We start from the raw sequence: 18613 nt of genomic DNA on the forward strand, positions 1-18613 counted from the left end.
TTTTGGTTTGTGGCTCTTTTAAATGAATGTGGCAACATTTTGGTTCAAGTTCTCATATGCATACACCAGTGTTTCCCAACCCTGTTCCTGAAGGCACACCAACAGTCCACATTTTCAACCTCTCCCTAATCAAACACACCTGAATCAACTCAGCAGAACATTAGAAAGACCCCAAAACCTGACACGAATGGGTCAGATAAGGGAGACATACAAAATATGTACTGTTGGTGTGCCTCCAGGAACAGGGTTGGGAAACCCTGGCATACACAACAAACAATTTCAATGAGCAGAAGTGAGCATTCATTAGCTTCATGCTTTAGCCTCATGTGTGGCATATATACAAATAATACAACCATATGCGTATCTTTACCCAGGAGTTATTAGACTCTGTTTTGTTTGCATATTCTTATTCTGACAACTTATTTACATGGCATATTTTGGACTGCATCCATCGCAAGTTGTCGTCAATCGGTTTTATCATTTAAAATCTCCTTTGTTGCACCAAGTTTCCTCTTTCATATCAATCCATATCTGTCTGATTTAAAATATATACACTTCTCAAATAAATAAAGGGAACACTGAAATAACACATCCTAGATCTGAGTGAATGAAATATTCCTGTTAAATACTTTGTTCTTTACGTAGTTAAAAGCAAAATCACACAAAAACTTTCAGTGGAAATCAGATTTATTATCCCATAGAAATCTGGATTTGGGTTCACACTCAAAACTGAAGTGGAAAAACACTACAAGCTGATCCAACTTTCATGTAATGTCCTTAAACAAGTCAAAATGAGGCGCAGTAGTGTGTGTGTGTGTGGCCTCCACGTGCCTGTATGAATTAAGAAATAGTTATAGGGTATTTTTAATGTAAATCAATTTTAAATGCAGGAAGCTGTTATCAATACCTGCTATTTATATAAGAAAAAAAGCAAACATGCTAAAATATATATTAAATATTGTAATATAAACAACTGACCCATTAATATAGTTTTCTATAACTTATACTACAATACACCACAGTTTACTGTAGTAAAAACTAAAGTATAGCAGTATACTTTACTAAAATACTGTACACGCTCAGAAATAAAGGTTCAAAATCTGTCACTGAGGTGGTACACTTTCTCAAGGTACGCTTTTGTACCATACAGGTGGACATTAGTACCTTTAGGGTTCACTTTTGTACCTTTAAGTTACTGTGAGGTACACATTTGTACGTTTTAGGTATTAATGTGTCTTTTAAGGACATGTTAAGAACAAAAATGTACCGACAGATTTGTACCTTTAATTCTGACAGTGCATACTACAGTATCACTTCACTATAGTTAATAGTATGGTGTAGCATTCATTGACAGCATTGTAAATAATATATTTCTTTATTTAACCAGATAAAAACCCATTGAGATCAAGATATTACTCATATACTATAATACTATCATACTATAATATTTCAGTAGAATATTCTTAAAACATTACAGTATAAATTACTTTTTTCATGTGAACAATTTAAATATATTCAACTAATGCATGAAGCTGTTATCAATGCCTGGTATTTATATTACATTGCAAAAAATATGCCAAAAAATTTGATGATAGTTAAAACCCTCGAGGCTCAGAAATAGACAATCGACTATTCAGTTCTTGTAGCCTTCGTCATGGCAGAGTTGGACTGTTTACAACACTGAGGAGGGGCTGATTTTAATATCATGGCGATATTTATCACATTTCACGCTTTTTGTGAGTGCAAGACGCAGTAAATTTGGGCGTATGGTTACGCAATACACTGTTTACTAAGAATAGCCTATATATTTGTATTGTTTAGCCTATATATTTGTATAAGACCGGTAAATATCGAGTTTTCTTTGGCACTTTTCAAGCATTTTGTAAATGCAAGACGCGGCAACTTGGGCGTATATGCTTACGCAATGAACTGTTTACTAACAAAAAAGCCTGTTTTATCGCTGTATTTCTCGATACATTGCACAATAGCCTATATATTTGAACATATATTGAGGCAGTCTGTATAGTCGGTCAAATGTTGTTGTTTTTTGCCACTTTTTCGCCATAATCAACCCGAATGATGACTGAATCCTCCCAGCGGTTTTCCAACGCCACGTCGCGCTGCCTTCAGCCAGACTTCCAGAACAAAAGCGCTTGTCATTATTAAAGTTTATCGTCTGTCTCCACACTAAACTAAACTTCAACAAAACTGATGTGAACTTCGACCGAGTGTCCGTTTATTCTGAAGAGGATATGGCTTTGTTTGTGCTCCTCATCCTCGGTCTTCCAGCGTGTGCGTCCATGAGATCAAACCGAGAGGACTTCGATGATTTTCGGGTTGAAGAAAAGCCAGAAGCTGCAGCTTTTAAACCCAAACAACCTCCACATATCATCTTTATTCTGACCGACGACCAAGGCTTCAATGACATCGGCTACCACAGCGGGGAGATCCGAAGCCCGACGCTGGATAAACTGGCCTCGGAGGGGGTCCGGCTGGAGAACTACTATGTCCAGCCGCTGTGCACGCCGTCCCGCAGCCAGCTCATCACAGGCAGGTCATTCAGCTTATTCACAGTATTTATCTTGAATGACAGCCCCTGTACACGACTTTTATTTTGAATGGGACCTATTGTGCAAAAATTTGTTTTATAAGGGCTTTAAATACAATTGTGTGGCAGCAGTGTGTGAATTTAACCAGCTTCTAATGGTAAAAATGTATTAATTTTATTGTTTATAGTTGTGCTTGATTAAAAACAGTCAGCAGAAACACTTTGACATTCTCCCTTTGTAGGGGGAAAGCCCCGCCCACCAGTGATGGTCTCTCCCTCATTAGCATAGGAGGTTAGTCTTGTTTTGAATCTGCCACTATGCTGACACACAGGCATTTGTTGCTCCGCCCTCTTTTGAAAATAGCACAGCTTTTAAGTTGGTTTCACGAAGTATGAGGGGCGTGTATTTTTTTCAGCGTGCATGATAACAAGCAGGATTCATGCAACATTGACACATCAGCGTCAAGCAGGAGCGGTTCATGAGGCGCGTGTGTATGGTTTTCTGCAGACATGCATCATTTTGTTTTCGATTAAACCCAGCCTGATCTCACAAGACAATGTAAGTATTTTACGTTTTGTCAGTTTTGTACCAGTTCAGTCGGACGAAATTGCACGATTTTAAAAGGGAGGTGTGGCACCTAACCCCACCCCTAAACCCAACCATCATTGGGGGATGAGCAAATCGTAGTAAATTGTACAAATTAGATCATACGAATTCGTACAAATTAGCCACTAAATCAAAAAGTTACAAATTGCCGTGAGATTGTGTTGATTAAACCACATTGCGTTCACAAGCATAGATTTGGTTCTTCAAACAGACAAGTGTATTCTTATTATGATTTGGTCTATATACAATGCCATCCTCCATCGCCGATAGACATCACGATGCTGAGCCGGCATCGCAATCTTCCACCCTGCCCCCATCGCAGCAGCAACCTACTCGCGAAAAATACACACGGCCCCGTTTACACTAATACGTCTAAGTTTTAAAACGGCATTTTAGAACGAAAACGATCCACGTCCACACTGACGTTCCATCTAGCATTTCTGAACAACCCTCGGCCACACTATACTACTGAAAATGCACATCATTTAACCACACACTCACACACTCTGGCATGCACTGCAGCGTATGTGCACGTCTGAGCTCCAGGCAGTCAGCGGGTGCTTTGAGCACAAAACCCCAGAGAGCAGTGCACGTTGGACAGTTTATCACGGATGTACCGCTGGATCGTGTCTCACTATAGTTGTTAAATGTGATACTTAATTCATCTTGTCTCTATCTAACGACTCTTCGGTCTTTCGAATCTATCAGGTAACGTGTCACAGTGTCAGCAGACTGCTTTGATCTTCCGCTTTCACACTTGTACCCAGTAATTTTAGTGTAAACCTCAGATACTGTTGGTTGGGCACCTTTTTTACCAGCCAAGTTTGTCGACGGCATTATAACGACACAGATCACTCTGCCTATTCATGCCAGAGTCCTGTGAAAAAAGTGTGTAACTTCTCTTTATTTATTTATGATTTGGTTTTGGGTGAAACAAAGACCATGCGGGTCAGGTAGTCGAAACGGTAGGCTACAAATAATTAATTAGTTATAAATTACTATTCATAAATAAATAATTCACCGCTGCCTACAACGACGATGCCATTGTCCATCACGATGTTTCACATTAGACATTAGACAATTACCCTAATTCCTATGGTGTGTTCACAACATCCTGCGACATGATTCACGCGAATGAGGCGGGTCACACAAATGAAGCTGCGTGAATTAAGCGCATTGCGCGTTTGACGCACTTTACACGGGAACCTCGGGAGTCTTGTAATTCGCTCAAGTTGGAATATTTGAACTCTAGTGGACATACATGCCACATTACCTAATCAGGAGCATGCTCTTGTAGGGGGGTGATTATGACCTAGCACCTGCAGTTGGTGTCCAGAGGGGGGAAGTCCTCCCACCGACACCGGACAACAGCTCATCAAACTGAGCTCGGCTCAGTTGGAAGCACTGCTGAAAGCCTCCATCATCCAGGTATAGTTTCTGGAGGAGTTGATGAACTCACAGAGCTGGGTGCTTCTCTGAAAGGATCTTGTGATATCAGATACAGCGACGAATGAATCTACGCTGTTTATCAGCCTTCCTAAAGCATATAAAGCACAACTACTCTCTCAGTTAATTCCATGTTAGCCATTTAGCAACTAAGCTAGAGTCAACGGGAAGACAGAAGCCCCGCCCATGACACAAATCCACATCTATTGTGAAGTGAATTTGACGCATGAATGAAGCAAGTAAACCTAAAATGTTCACGTGTCTATTTACGCACGAATAGCAGGACATTTTTGGTGCCAACACCATTACAAAATTAATTACTCAAAAAAGAAAACCCATATTGTTTAATTTATTGTATAATTTGTTTATTCTTTCCTTTAGGTATCAAATTCACACCGGCCTCCAGCACTCCATCATCAGGCCACGTCAACCCAACTGCCTTCCTCTGGATGTGGTCACGCTCCCTCAGCGCCTTCAGGAAATCGGCTACTCCACTCACATGGTTGGGAAGTGGCATTTGGGTTTCTATCGGAAAGACTGTTTGCCAACACGCCGCGGATTTCACACTTACTTCGGTTCATTGACCGGCAGTGTGGACTACTACACATATGGCTCATGTGACGGCAAGTCACTGTGTGGATTTGACCTCCACGAAGGAGAGTCAGTGGCTTGGGGGAGAGCAGGGAAGTACTCAACTCACCTCTACACCCAAAGAGTGCGCAAAATATTAGCCACACACGACCCAACCAGTCAGCCCCTTTTTATTTTCCTTTCCCTTCAGGCGGTGCATACTCCTCTAAAGCCGCCCAAAGAGTACATCTACCCATACCGCAACATAGGCAACGTTCCTCGCAGGAAATATGCAGCAATGGTTTCTATAGTTGACGAGGCAGTCCGGAATATAACATATGCACTGCGCAAGTATGGCTTCTACCGAAATAGTGTTGTCATATTCTCCACTGATAATGGGGCGCAACCACTAACAGGGGGCAGTAATTGGCCCCTACGAGGGTGTAAGGGAACATATTGGGAAGGTGGCATTAGAGGAGTGGGTTTTGTGCATAGTCCCTTGATACGCCATCGAAGAAGGGTTAGCAGAGACCTTATTCACATTACCGACTGGTATCCAACTCTAGTTGGACTTGCTGGGGGAAATGTGTCCCAGCATCAGGGGTTAGATGGGTTTGATGTTTGGCCAACTATTAGCGAGGGGAAAGAATCACCACGATTAGAAATTCTTCATAATATTGACCCTCTTAATCGCCGCAGTCGGGGTTCACTTAAGGATGGCTATGGACTTTGGGACACCATCGTACAGGCGGCCATTAGAGTAGGTGACTGGAAGCTCCTGACAGGTGATCCTGGGAATGGGGATTGGGTGCCGCCACATGTCCTTACAAACTTCCCCAGCAGCTGGTGGCACCTGGAGCGAGATATTGGAGAAAAGAGGAAATCAGTTTGGCTTTTCAATGTAACAGGTGACCCTTGTGAACGGCATGACCTTGCGGTGCACAGGCCTGATGTTGTTAAGGAGCTGCTAGCAAGGCTAGCCTTTTACAATCGCACCGCAATACCTGTCCGCTACCCGCCTGATGATACCCGTGCCAACCCTAGTGCGAATGGAGGGGCATGGAGACCTTGGGTGGGGGAAGATGAGGAGGAGGAAAACTGGGACGGAGTTTATTATAAGAGAGGAAAGAATCGCAAAAGGAAGAAATGTAAGCTCTGCAAGTTGCAATCTTTTTTTAAGAAGTTCAACTTAAAGATCATGTCAAAACAAATATAGGGATCTTCCGGTATTGGATATCACTGATAAGACTAAACTTAATTGCTGACCATGTACAGGGGTTGGACAATGAACCTGAATAATTAATTAGTATGGTGTCCGGCCTCCTTTTGCCGCCAGTACAGCATTAATTGCCCTTGAAAATGACAGATACAAGTCTTGCTAAGTAGTCAGAGGGATTTTGAGCTATATTTCTTGCAGAATAGTGGCCAGGTTACTACGTGATGCTGATAGAGGAAAACCTTTCCTGACTCGCTCCTCCAAAACACCCCAAAGTGGCTCAATAATATTTAGATTTTGTGACTGTGCAGGCCATGGGAGATGTTCAACTTCACTTTCATGTTCATCAAACCCCTCTGTCACCAGTCTTGCTGTTTGTATTGGTACATTATTATCCTAATACATGGAACGACCTTCAGGATACAATGTTTGACCCATTGGGTGCACATGGTCCTCCAGAACGGTTCAGTAGTCCTTGGCAGTGATGTTCCATCTAGCACAAGTATTTGGCATAGGGAATGCCATGATATTGCAGCCCAAACCATCACTGATCCACACCCATGCTTCTGGGCAAGCAACAGTCTGGGTGGTTCACTTCTTTGGGGCTTCTCCACACAGTAACTCTCCTGGATGTGGGAACGACAGTGAAGGTGGACTCATCAGGGAACAATACATGTTTCAAATTGTCCACAGCCCAAACTTTTTGCTCTAACACCATTGAATCAGATGTTTGGCATTGGCACGGGTGACTATAGCAGTCGGCCATGTATATTGACCCTGTGAAGCTCCTGATCAACAGTTTTGGTGGAAACAGGAGAGTTGAGGTGCACATTTAATTCTGCTGTGAGTTGAGCAGCTGCGGTTTTATGTTTTGGGATACAATCCAGGCTATCAGATGGTTTCCTCTTGTGTTTACAGTTACTCCTGTTGGATGTGAATCTTCTTCTTGGTGGTTTGCTGACATTACTCTGGATACTGATAATCACAAAGACTTGCTGTCTCGGTCACAGATGCGCCAGCAAGACGTGCACCTACAATCCTCTTGTGAACTTGGATGTCACCCATCATGTTGCATGCACTGCCATATTTTAAGCAAATCTGTGCTATTACTCTGCTTATTAAGCCTTCACACTCTGCTCTTACAGGTGGAATCAATGAAGATTGGCCACCAGGCTGCTCAAATTTAGTTATGAAACCTCCAACACTAAATTGTTTCAGTTTCATTGTCCAAACCCTTTAAATAACCTAATGCCAGGCATACAGTGTGCAATTTACATCCGATTTTGAGCCAAAGTGTGACTCTTCTTTGAATCTAGACAAATTTCAGCCTTGTCGTGCCGTGTTCATGCGGTATACATGGAGAACAGAGAGGAAATTAACCTGTCCCGATGGGCAATCAGATGATTTTCGGATATGTCAGCCCTTATGCTCTTCAGTGTTTGGACTTTCAGCAGTAAAAATTAAACCACACTGAACTCAACTCAACTAAACTGTGAAAACTGGACTGACACATTTTCCATTTACTAGAACTTCTGTGTTAAGCTGCTTTGACACAATCTACATTGTAAAAGCGCTAGAGAAATAAAGATATACTGAATTATGAGGAAAGCACACAATTGGATCACAGCTACGAATCGATTGAGTTGAACTCAGTGTTTGTGTCCTGACTCCACCTGTGGAAATATAGAAACAAACACGCATCCTTCCAGGTTCATGGTAGGGCGATGGTGCAATATTAAAGGAGCTCTTCTAGAACATAGAGAAACAATTAAAAACATATAATATTTCAGACTGATTTTACGAGGATTTTACTGATTATTTCTGTCAGTTTAGTTACTAATTCGTACAAATTCGTACAAGTTCAAATACAAATCGCCTAGAATTGTTCCAGGACTATGTGCATTTTTCAATAAGATACAAAAAATTCAGCTTTTTTCAGGCTTGACGGCATTTTAATAAGTAATAATTGCATACAAGACTTGTAGTTTGACACACAGTTTTTGTCATTCAGTTTCTTTTCGGCTTAGTCCCGTTATTAATCTGGGGTCGCCACAGTGGAATAAACCACCAACTCATCCAGCATATGTTTTACGCAGCAGATGCTCTTCCAGCTGCAACGCATCACTGGGAAACACCCATACACGCTCATTCATACACACTCATACACAACGGACAATTTAGCCTACCCAATTCTCCTATAGCACATGTGTTTGGACTTGTGGGGGAAACCAAAGCACCCGGAGGAAACCCACGCCAACACGGGGAGAACATGCACACTCCGCAGCTGAGGCTTGAACAAGTGACCTTCTTTCTGTGAGGCGATTGAGCTACCCACTGCACGCCTTCAGCTTTTGTATTAATTAATAAACACTAAGATTTTTGTTTGTTTTACTTTTTAAAGGGCAACAACATCGAGAATATGTATAGTAACCATCACATATAGTTATGATTTTGGGTTTGTTTTTTGCCGTTACGCTTGAGACGGTGTCGTTTTCAGTGCAGCAAGACTTTATTGTGAAGTTGGCTTTAATAGTTCTGTAGCCTAAAATTATGAATTGACAATATTTGCGCTTAAGTATACGTGTATACTTATACTGATAAAACAAATTAGTTAACATGCTGTTTATATTAATTATGGATATTTAAAGCAATTGATTTTTAAAAAGGAGGCGTGGCACCAAACTCCAATTGTATGAATGAAATCGTACTAATTCATATGAATTAGCCACTATATCAAAAAGTTACGAATTGTCGTGAGGTTGTGTTGAATATTCTGTTCCAATATTTGTAAGATACAGATCTGATTAAGATTATATATATATATATACTCTAGAAGAAGCATCGTATGAATTACTGGTCCCTATATTATTGTTTATTTGTTCATTTTTGAAGCTGCTAGTGGCCGAAAGCAGTGCTTTTTTAAAATGTCCAACTCATTCAGACGGTTATGAAGCAGAGGAACGTTGGAAAATCTTTAAGCTTTACTTTTCTGTTTCATTCATGTTATTAAATAAGCAATGTTGCGGAAAATCAGGCAAAAAATTTGATTGCATGCAGTTGCAAAAGGTCACTGGCTCGAGTCCCAACTGGGTCAGTTAGCATTTCCGTGTGGAGTTTGCATGTTCTCCCCGTGTTGGCGTAGGTTTCCTCCAGGTGCTCCGGTTTCCCCCACAGTCCAAACACATGTGCTATAGGGGAAATGAATAAACTAAACAGGCTGTAGTGTATGAGTGTATGTGTGTGTGAGAGAGAATGAGTGTGTATGGGTGTTTTCCAGTACTGGGTTGCAGCTGGAAGGGCATCCGCTACGTAAAACATATGCTGGAGCTGTTGGCGGTTCACTCACAGACACACCAACTGGCCCAGCCAGGACTCGAACCAGCGCCCTTCATGCTGTGAGAGGACAGTGCTAACCACTGAGCCACCATGTCACCCTTATATTTAATTTATTTTTTATATTTTATATATTACAAAAAGGTTTTAAAACAACAGAAATTTGTAAATTATATAATCTTTTTCTTTAATATGATGTGTATATACAACTTCTGTATATCTTCTGGGGGGGGGTGTTCATTTTTTTTAATACAGTACTGCAATTGTAGTAAGTAAAGTTTTATTTGTTTTATTTCAGCTAGAATGAAAAAAATTTTTTATTTTTTAAATATCATTAGCAATATTATTAGCCCTCTATTTTTTCAGATTGTCTACAGAACAAACCTCTGTAATACAATGAGCCCCAACTTTCCTAATTAACCTATTTAAGCCTTTAAATGTCACTTTAAGCTGTATAGAAGTGTCCTGAAGAATATCTAGTCTAATATTTACTGTCATCATGACAAAGAGAAAATAAATCAGTTATTAGAAATGAGTTATTAAAACTATTATGATTAGAAATGTGTTAAAACAAATCATCTCTCTGTTAAACAGAAACTGGGGGAAAAATACAGGAGGCCTAATAATTCTGACTTCAACTGTGTCTGTAAATACAAGTACTTGTACTTATTTTACAGCTAATTGCATGCATTTTGTAAATAAATGGTTAAGTAGGAGATAAAACATGAGTGACTGTCAAACTACTGTGTCATATCACAGGTGTCCTGCAGGTGACGGTCTGAGACTGTGTTCTTGGCACTGATGCATGTGACATCTCTTATAAGACTTGCTGAAACACTCTTTAAAATGATTTGGATGGTCATTTATACAGTACGACCTTGTTAGTCTTAAGGGATTGCTTTCAATTTTCAGATTAGGGCGTCGTCTTGGTCTTATATGAAAATAAATACAGAAATATGACAAGTTCATATACATTATTTCTCATATGTGCAACAGATTTGTTTTACCCAACAGTCAACTTTATCAAATGAAACTCAAAATTGACTGAAAGTTAATTGTACTCATTTGAAAAGAGTTTTGAACTCAGTGTTGAAGGTAATGTGTTAATTAAATACCACATTACTTCAACTTAAATGGAGCAAGTTCACAGTACTCATATAGATTTGTTTTTTTAACTCAAATGCTTTGTAGCAATCGGTGTTCTCAAATGGTTTGAGTTGCCTTAACTTATTAGTTTTTACAGTACTCAGTTGGTTTGAGTTCTCTTCACTTATCGGGTTTTACTGTGCTCAGATTGCTTCGTTGACTCAAGTGGATTAAGTTCACAGTTCTGATAGGATTAGTTTTGGAACTTAAATGGTTTGCTGCAATCGGTCTCCTCAAATGGTTTGAGTTGCCATAACTTTTTGGGTTTTACATAGCTATAAGTTAGGCATATGTGTCCACATGGCCAAATATGTGAACACATACACTGTAAGAAATAATATCATCAATTAGTCATGACAGCATATGTTTTTTGTAACTTGTTAAACTAAGTTAATCATGTTATAACTTAATTTTTTAAGTTAAACAAGCTATTTTAAGTCAGTTGAACAGTTTTTACAGTGCATGTAATTATATCTAATTAACATACTGTATGCTGTTTGTAATTCCGATGGTTGAAGAATATATGTAACTAATCTTGCAATATTTGACAAATATTTTCATGTGCATACACTCTAAAAAATGTGTGGTTATTTCAACTCAATTCTGGTTGTAATAGGGACTAACCCATCTGCTGGGTTCATTTTATAATGAAAGTAATAGGGCCAAATTTAAGTTTAAATAACCCTGCTTTTTAGAGTGTATGACTTATTTTATAGGCCTAAATGCACGGTGCAAATTACAAAGGGGTTAGGCTGGATTGACCCTCCTAATTAAGGCTTGATCCCCCTGAACTCTGAAAACTTAAATACATTTTATGAACAAATTAGATGCAATCTCTACTAAATAAAACCAGCTTAAACCAGCCTAGGCTGGTTTTAGCTGGTTGACCAGCCTGGTTTTAGAGGGGTTTTGGCCATTTCCAGGCTGTTTTCCAGCCATTTCCAGCCTGGTCTTAGATGTTCAGGCTGGAAAATGACCAGCTAAAACCAGCTTGGTTTAAGATGGACATAGTTGGTTTTGGCTGGGCTCCCAACCTGGCTAGGCTGTGCAAGCTGGTTTTAGCTGGTCATCTCCAAGCCTGACCAGCTAAGACCAGGCTGGAAATGGCTGGAAACCAGCCTGGAAGTGGCCAAAACCCCTCTAAAACCAGCCAACCAGCCTAGGCTGGTTTAGGCTGTTTTTTTCAGTAGGGATTTAAATAAACACATACATTTGATTCTCCGAATCATGTATTACACAAAATAACATTACCAAAAAAGGATGGATGTATAATGTTTAAAGAATGTATAAATCGCACACTGCCTATATGTGAAATATATGTGGGAAAACGTGTGTGTGAATTGCATTGTTCAGAAGTCTAAATGGGGGAATATTGAATGTAAATTAACACTGTGTGACCTAATGCTAAAATGCTGCATGCGGTTGTTTTATCCCAAAGTTGGGTCAAATATGGTCAAACCCAACCGAAAATATCCATGTTTGAGCCAATGTTGGGTTATAACAGCAACGCATTTTTACAGTGTCAGGTCATTAGCCTACGTTACATCTTAAGATCATTGACGAGTTATTCCCGATCGCTTTATTATTGCAGCTATTTGTTTTGTCATAAAAAATGTTATAGTAAAATAATGTTGCTATCTGCTACTGTATTTATCACCTGCTAAATTATGCTAAATATAAACCTAATAAAATCAAGTCGAGACTGGAAAGAAAGTACTGGTTGCCTTAAATTTTTAAGCTGAATCGAATTAACCTTATGAGTCCATTGAACTTATGTAAAACTGACTTAATTATTTTAATAAGTTTCAAAACATATGCTGCCAGGGCTAAATGATCATATGATTTTGATAGTGCATATATAGCTAGACATTTTGCTAATTCAATTGAAATAATTGTAATTAAATTTATTTAATTATAATTGAAAAATAAAATAAAAGCCCGTGTCATTCACGAACAAGCGTTGTTGTTTTCTTCTTTATTGCACAGAGATTGCTGAAATAAGGAAACATGAGCTGCAAGGTGTGGCTTTTATGAATGAATTATCGGAAGGAAAAAGTTCAGTGCTTTGCACTTGCAAGTACAAATCCAATGTTAACGAGCTCTCCGCCACGAGACCTTTGCTTTCTGCATGATCAACCCTTATTTTGCATTACATTTACTTTGCACGCTGCTTTGGATAATTCAGCACAAATGCAATGTGTTTCACAGAAGTTAAAATAGACATAATTTACAGTGGACAAAACTATTTTATAGGCCAATTTCTGTTCGTAATTTGTATTAAATATTGCATCAGTCAACCTGTTTATCTTCTCTATTTTGATTCTGTATTCATCTCTAAAATAACATCTTTTAAAACTTGCACTGATTAAAATTAATAATAATAATAATAATAATGACATTGGTGTTTTCCGATGGTCGTGTAGTGATCCAGTTGACAGTGTGAATCAATATGTACTATATAGGCCTAATTTAAATGCTAAAGAAATGTCTGTTATCTTAAGACGAGGAATGTGTTCATAAAACGGTGTGAATATTAAGTTTACGAGAACAGTAGGCCTAATAAAAATTAACCACTCGCAAACACAAACTCAAGCAGGCAATAAGAAAACAACGTATCTTTGCATTATAGCGTTATCTTATCAGAGGCTTTTTTTAGTCGAGTAAAATGAAGCTATACCACCGTATATTACCCATATAACCTGATGCTTGTCATACCAGCTTGAACTCTTAGCTGCCAACATAGCTAAATAATACTGTAAATTGTCTTAGTTTTTGAACGAGTAGGCTTAATTTAATGTTGTGGTAACTTTAGATTTGCTACCATAAATAAATTACTCAATATTACAGTTTTAATATGAATATATACTATAAAATATTATACTTTAAGCTGTGTACCGACCTTTTCATGTGGGATAGTACTAATTTAAAGTAGGCATAATAGAGTTTTTCAACAAAACTATAAAGTAGTTATTACCTTATGGTAACTTCAGAGTTGTTAGTATTATAAACAAAATACTCAATATTGTAGTTTTATTATGCTATTGTCATGGATTGGTCAGGCTCTCACGACCCCCACTCACGAAGATCACCATCACCTGACTTCTAATGAGCACACAGCTGCATCACATTCACGAGCACCAGATAAAAGCACAGCACTCCAGTCGCTCATTGTCCGGGCTCGTCTCGACGAAAGCGGACAACTGAGCGACCACTCAGCGTAGTCATCCTCAGCTAAAACAAACGATTTACTTACCTGTTCTCTTTGTATTCCTCCTAGTCTTCCTGGTCCTCCCGAATCGTCCTGTCTTCCAGTCCTTCCAAGTCTGTGTCATCCTCTGTCAGCTGTATCTGGTGTGTGCTGTCCATCCTCGTGTATTCCTGTTACCCAGCCACGGAGGAAAAGACCCCAACATCATTCCTGATCCTCCTGGCTATCCTTCATGTGCTCCTTGTTGTCATTTAATAAACACCCTAACGTTTCCTTACCTCTGTCTCCTGTCCGCTTCATAACAGAAGCCCGGACCTTTAACGACGACAACATGAGCACCCCCGATCACCTTCAAGAGCTGGTGGACCAGTTGAAGCGGATTCTACAGCCACCAGCTCCACTTTCCAACGCACCACCAGCACCGAGCACTTCCGCCTCCACAGTTTCTTCTTCGGCCCTTCCTTCCAGTCCCATGGCCCGACCAGCGCCCTACTCAGGCGGAGCGGGGGAGTGCAATGGTTTTCTGTTACAATGTTCCCTCATATTCGAAATGCAACCTTCTCTATATCCCACAGATAAGTCGAAGATCGCCTACATCGTATCTCTACTCTCTGGACCTGCACTTAAATGGGCTGAGACGATCTGGAACCAAGCCGGGCCGGTCATGAATTCCATCACTACCTTCACGGAGTATTTCAAAGAGGTGTTTGGACGTTCTGATGGGGAAGTAGCCGCTGGAGAGCAGCTGTATCATCTAAAGCAAGGTACTCTATCTACACAGGAATATGCTCTCCGGTTTCGCACTCTAGCAGCTGCAAGTGGATGGAATGAGAGATCGTTGTTGACCACGTACCGGCTCGGCTTGGAACCCACTCTCCGAATCCAACTGGCCACATTAGATGATACAATGGGTCTGGAGAGATTCATCCAACATTCTCTCCGATGTTCCGATCGTCTCCGTTCCTATCAACAGGACACCATCACCCCCTCGTCTGCACTCCTCCAATCGCCTGAGTCAACAGCCTCTCCAGAACCAGAACCCATGATAATAGAGTCTGGAAGACTGACATCAGCGGAACGACAGAGGAGGCTGACCCGGGGTCTGTGTCTATACTGCGGTGTCAGTGGACACACCCGTATGGAGTGTCCCCTTCGTCCCATTCGGACTTCAGTGAGTGTATTCAGTACGAATATTGAACAATGTAAACCACTTACTACCACCGTACAAATAACTACTGCCTCTATTTCTCTCCTTGTCACAGCCCTCATCGACTCCGGGTCAGCAGGGAACTTCATCTCCCAATCCCTCTGTCGTCAACTCCACCTCCGTACTGAGGCGTCCTCGCATATATACCAGATACAACCGATAACCCAGTGCACTCGATCTTCGACCCGTATCCATCGACAATGCGAAGACATCCTTCTTCAAGTGGGGTTGTTACATCAAGAGAGGATTCAATTTCTGGTTCTGGAGGGTGCAAATATGGACATCATTCTAGGGCGCCCGTGGCTGGTGAAGCACGATCCCATCATCTCTTGGGGCACAGGAGAGATAAAGAAATGGGGATCTGGATGTACACCTGCCTGTTTTCCAAATCTCCCTCTTCAAGGTCGGAACCCCATTTCTTTGTTCGCAACATCGGTCGAGAGCCCTCCTGAGAAGCAGTCTATCCACATTCCTAAGGAGTACAGCTCCTTTCATGATGTCTTCTGCCCCAAGAGAGCTTCCCAGCTACCGCCGCATCGGCCATGGGACTGCGCGATCGACCTAGTTCCAGATGCCCAGTTGCCAAGAGGTAGGATCTACCCGCTCTCGCTTCCAGAGAATCAGGCAATGGAAGATTACATAAGGGAGGCTCTGAGTCAGGGGTACATACGTCACTCAAAATCACCAGCCGCCTCAAGCTTCTTCTTTGTGGCCAAGAAGGACGGAGGGCTGCGTCCATGCATCGACTACAGGGTCCTAAATAACGGTACAGTAAAATACCGATATCCCCTTCCTCTGGTACCAGCCGCTTTGGAACAGCTCCGAGAAGCTAAAGTCTTCACTAAATTGGACCTCCGCAGCGCGTATAATCTGATAAGAATACGTGAGGGGGACCAATGGAAGACAGCATTCGTGACCCCTACTGGCCACTATGAATATGAGGTCATGCCTTACGGTCTGGTCAACGCCCCCCTCCGTATTCCAAAACTTCATTCATGAAGTCCTCCGGGAGTTTCTTCACCACTGTGTAATAGTGTACATAGATGACATCCTCATTTACTCCCGGAGTGAGGCCGAACATCGCCAACACGTTGCGGAGGTCCTACACACATTGAGAGAACATCACCTCTACCTCAAAGCGGAGAAATGCTCATTCCACCAGAAGTCGATTCATTTCTTGGGATACATCATTGACCAAACCGGTATACGTATGGATGGGAAGAAAATTGAGGCTGTTCTATCCTGGTCAGAACCCACTTCCATTAAGGAGCTCCAGAGGTTTCTTGGGTTTGCTAACTTTTATAGACGGTTTATCAAGGACTACAGCAGGATTACATCACCTCTCACTAATCTCCTCAAGGGTAAACCCAAAGGACTGGAGTGGACCAAAGAAGCAGCCGCAGCCTTCCGCCTTCTTAAGAAGGAGTTCACAAGGGCCCCACTCCTGACTCATCCTGACCCAAATCTTCCTTTCGTGGTGGAAGTGGACGCATCCACCACCGGCGTCGGGGCAGTATTATCTCAACATCATGATACACCGCCCCGACTGCATCCCTGTGCCTATTTCTCTCGGAAGTTGAGCCCGGCGGAGCAGAATTACAGCATAGGAGACAGGGAGCTTCTAGCAATCAAGCTAGCCTTGGAGGAGTGGCGTCACTGGTTGGAGGGAGCCAAACATCCGTTCCAGGTGATCACAGATCACAAAAACCTCCAATACATCAAAGAGGCCAAGAGACTATGTCCACGTCAAGCCAGATGGTCACTTTTCTTCTCACGTTTTGATTTCTCCATTTCCTATCGTCCAGGACCCAAGAATCTAAGAGCAGACGCTCTCTCTCGTTTACACGAGCATCACGATCATGAAGAACTCCCAACGAAGATTCTTCCCGAACACATCTCCATTTGTCCGATCACCTGGAACGCTCCTCCAGTCGCTGCCACTCCGGACGCCCCTGCTCCGCCGGGATGCCCTCCTCATCGGCAGTTCATACCACCTGAACACCGGGTAGATCTGATCCACTCCTTACATACCTCGCTAGGCACTGGACATCCAGGGATCAACAATACTCTCTCGCTAGTATCCCAACGATTCTGGTGGCCAAACATGGCAAGGGATGTGAGGCAATATGTTCAGGGCTGTAAGGACTGTGCCCAATCCAAGAGCCCACGTCATCTACCCGCTGGAAAGCTCCATCCCTTGCCGATTCCGAACCGTCCCTGGTCACACCTAGGAGTGGACTTTATCACTGACCTCCCTTCGTCAGAAGGTAATACCTGTATTCTAGTCATAGTAGATAGATTCTCAAAGTTTGTCAAACTAATCCCTCTGAAAGGTCTTCCCACAGCCTTTGAAACTGCCGACAATATCTTTAATCAAGTCTTCAGGTCATTTGGTATTCCAGAAGATATTGTGTCGGACAGAGGTCCACAGTTCATCTCACGTCTATGGAAAGCCTTCTTCAAGCTCCTAGGTGTGGCCGTCAGCCTCTCTTCTGGATATCATCCCCAAACCAACGGGCAGACAGAGAGGAAGATTCAGGAGGTGGGACGGTTCCTGAGGACCTTCTGCAGTGGTCACCAGAACTCCTGGAGCCAGTATTTGGGCTGGGCAGAATATGCCCAAAATTCACTGCGGCAACCCTCCACCGGACTCACGCCATTCCAGTGCGTCCTGGGCTTCCAACCACCGCTCTTTCCCTGGGATGGCGAACCATCTGATGTCCCCGCAGTGGATCACTGGTTCCGGGAGAGCGAGAGAGTCTGGGACGAGGCTCATCAACATCTGCAGAGGGCAGTCCGTCGAAGCAAGGTAACCGCCGATAGGAGAAGGTCTGAAGAACCCAGATACACACCCGGACAAAAGGTGTGGCTATCCACCCGGGACATACGCATGCGACTGCCCTCTCGCAAGTTAAGTCCCCGATTTGTTGGTCCCTTCACCATCGTGGAACAGGTTAACCCCGTCACCTACAAACTACAATTACCCTCTCACTACCGTATTCACCCTACATTCCACGTATCACTCCTGAAACCCTATCACGATCCTGTTCTTCCCTCCACAGAGCCTGACCACGAAGAGGAACCCCCTCCTCCACTGCTCCTAGAAGAAGGAGCCGTCTACGCAGTGAAGGAGATCTTGCGTTCCCGACGTCGTGGTGGCCAGTTGGAGTACCTGGTGGACTGGGAAGGGTACGGCCCCGAAGAAAGGACATGGGTTCCCAGAGCTGATATTCTCGATCCTAGTCTCATGGTGGAGTTTCATGAGAGCCACCCTGAGTTCCCAGCGCCTAGAGGCAGAGGGAGACCACCACGGCGTCGGAGGTGTCGGCCCT

At 42.2% G+C, this 18613-nt stretch overlaps 1 protein-coding gene across 1 annotated transcript; it reads left to right on the forward strand.

The window, feature by feature from the left end:
* The first annotated feature begins 1680 nt into the window (after positions 1 to 1680).
* On the forward strand, positions 1681 to 7915 carry arsib (arylsulfatase family, member Ib). The gene is made up of 2 exons (XM_056446660.1): positions 1681 to 2554; positions 4983 to 7915. Exons 1-2 carry the CDS (start codon positions 2253 to 2255, stop codon positions 6385 to 6387), a joined length of 1707 nt encoding a protein of 568 aa, XP_056302635.1. The 5' UTR covers positions 1681 to 2252; the 3' UTR covers positions 6388 to 7915.
* The last annotated feature ends 10698 nt before the right edge of the window (positions 7916 to 18613 follow it).

Source organism: Danio aesculapii, chromosome 21 (assembly GCF_903798145.1).
Source record: "Danio aesculapii chromosome 21, fDanAes4.1, whole genome shotgun sequence".
Lineage (NCBI taxonomy): Eukaryota > Metazoa > Chordata > Actinopteri > Cypriniformes > Danionidae > Danio > Danio aesculapii.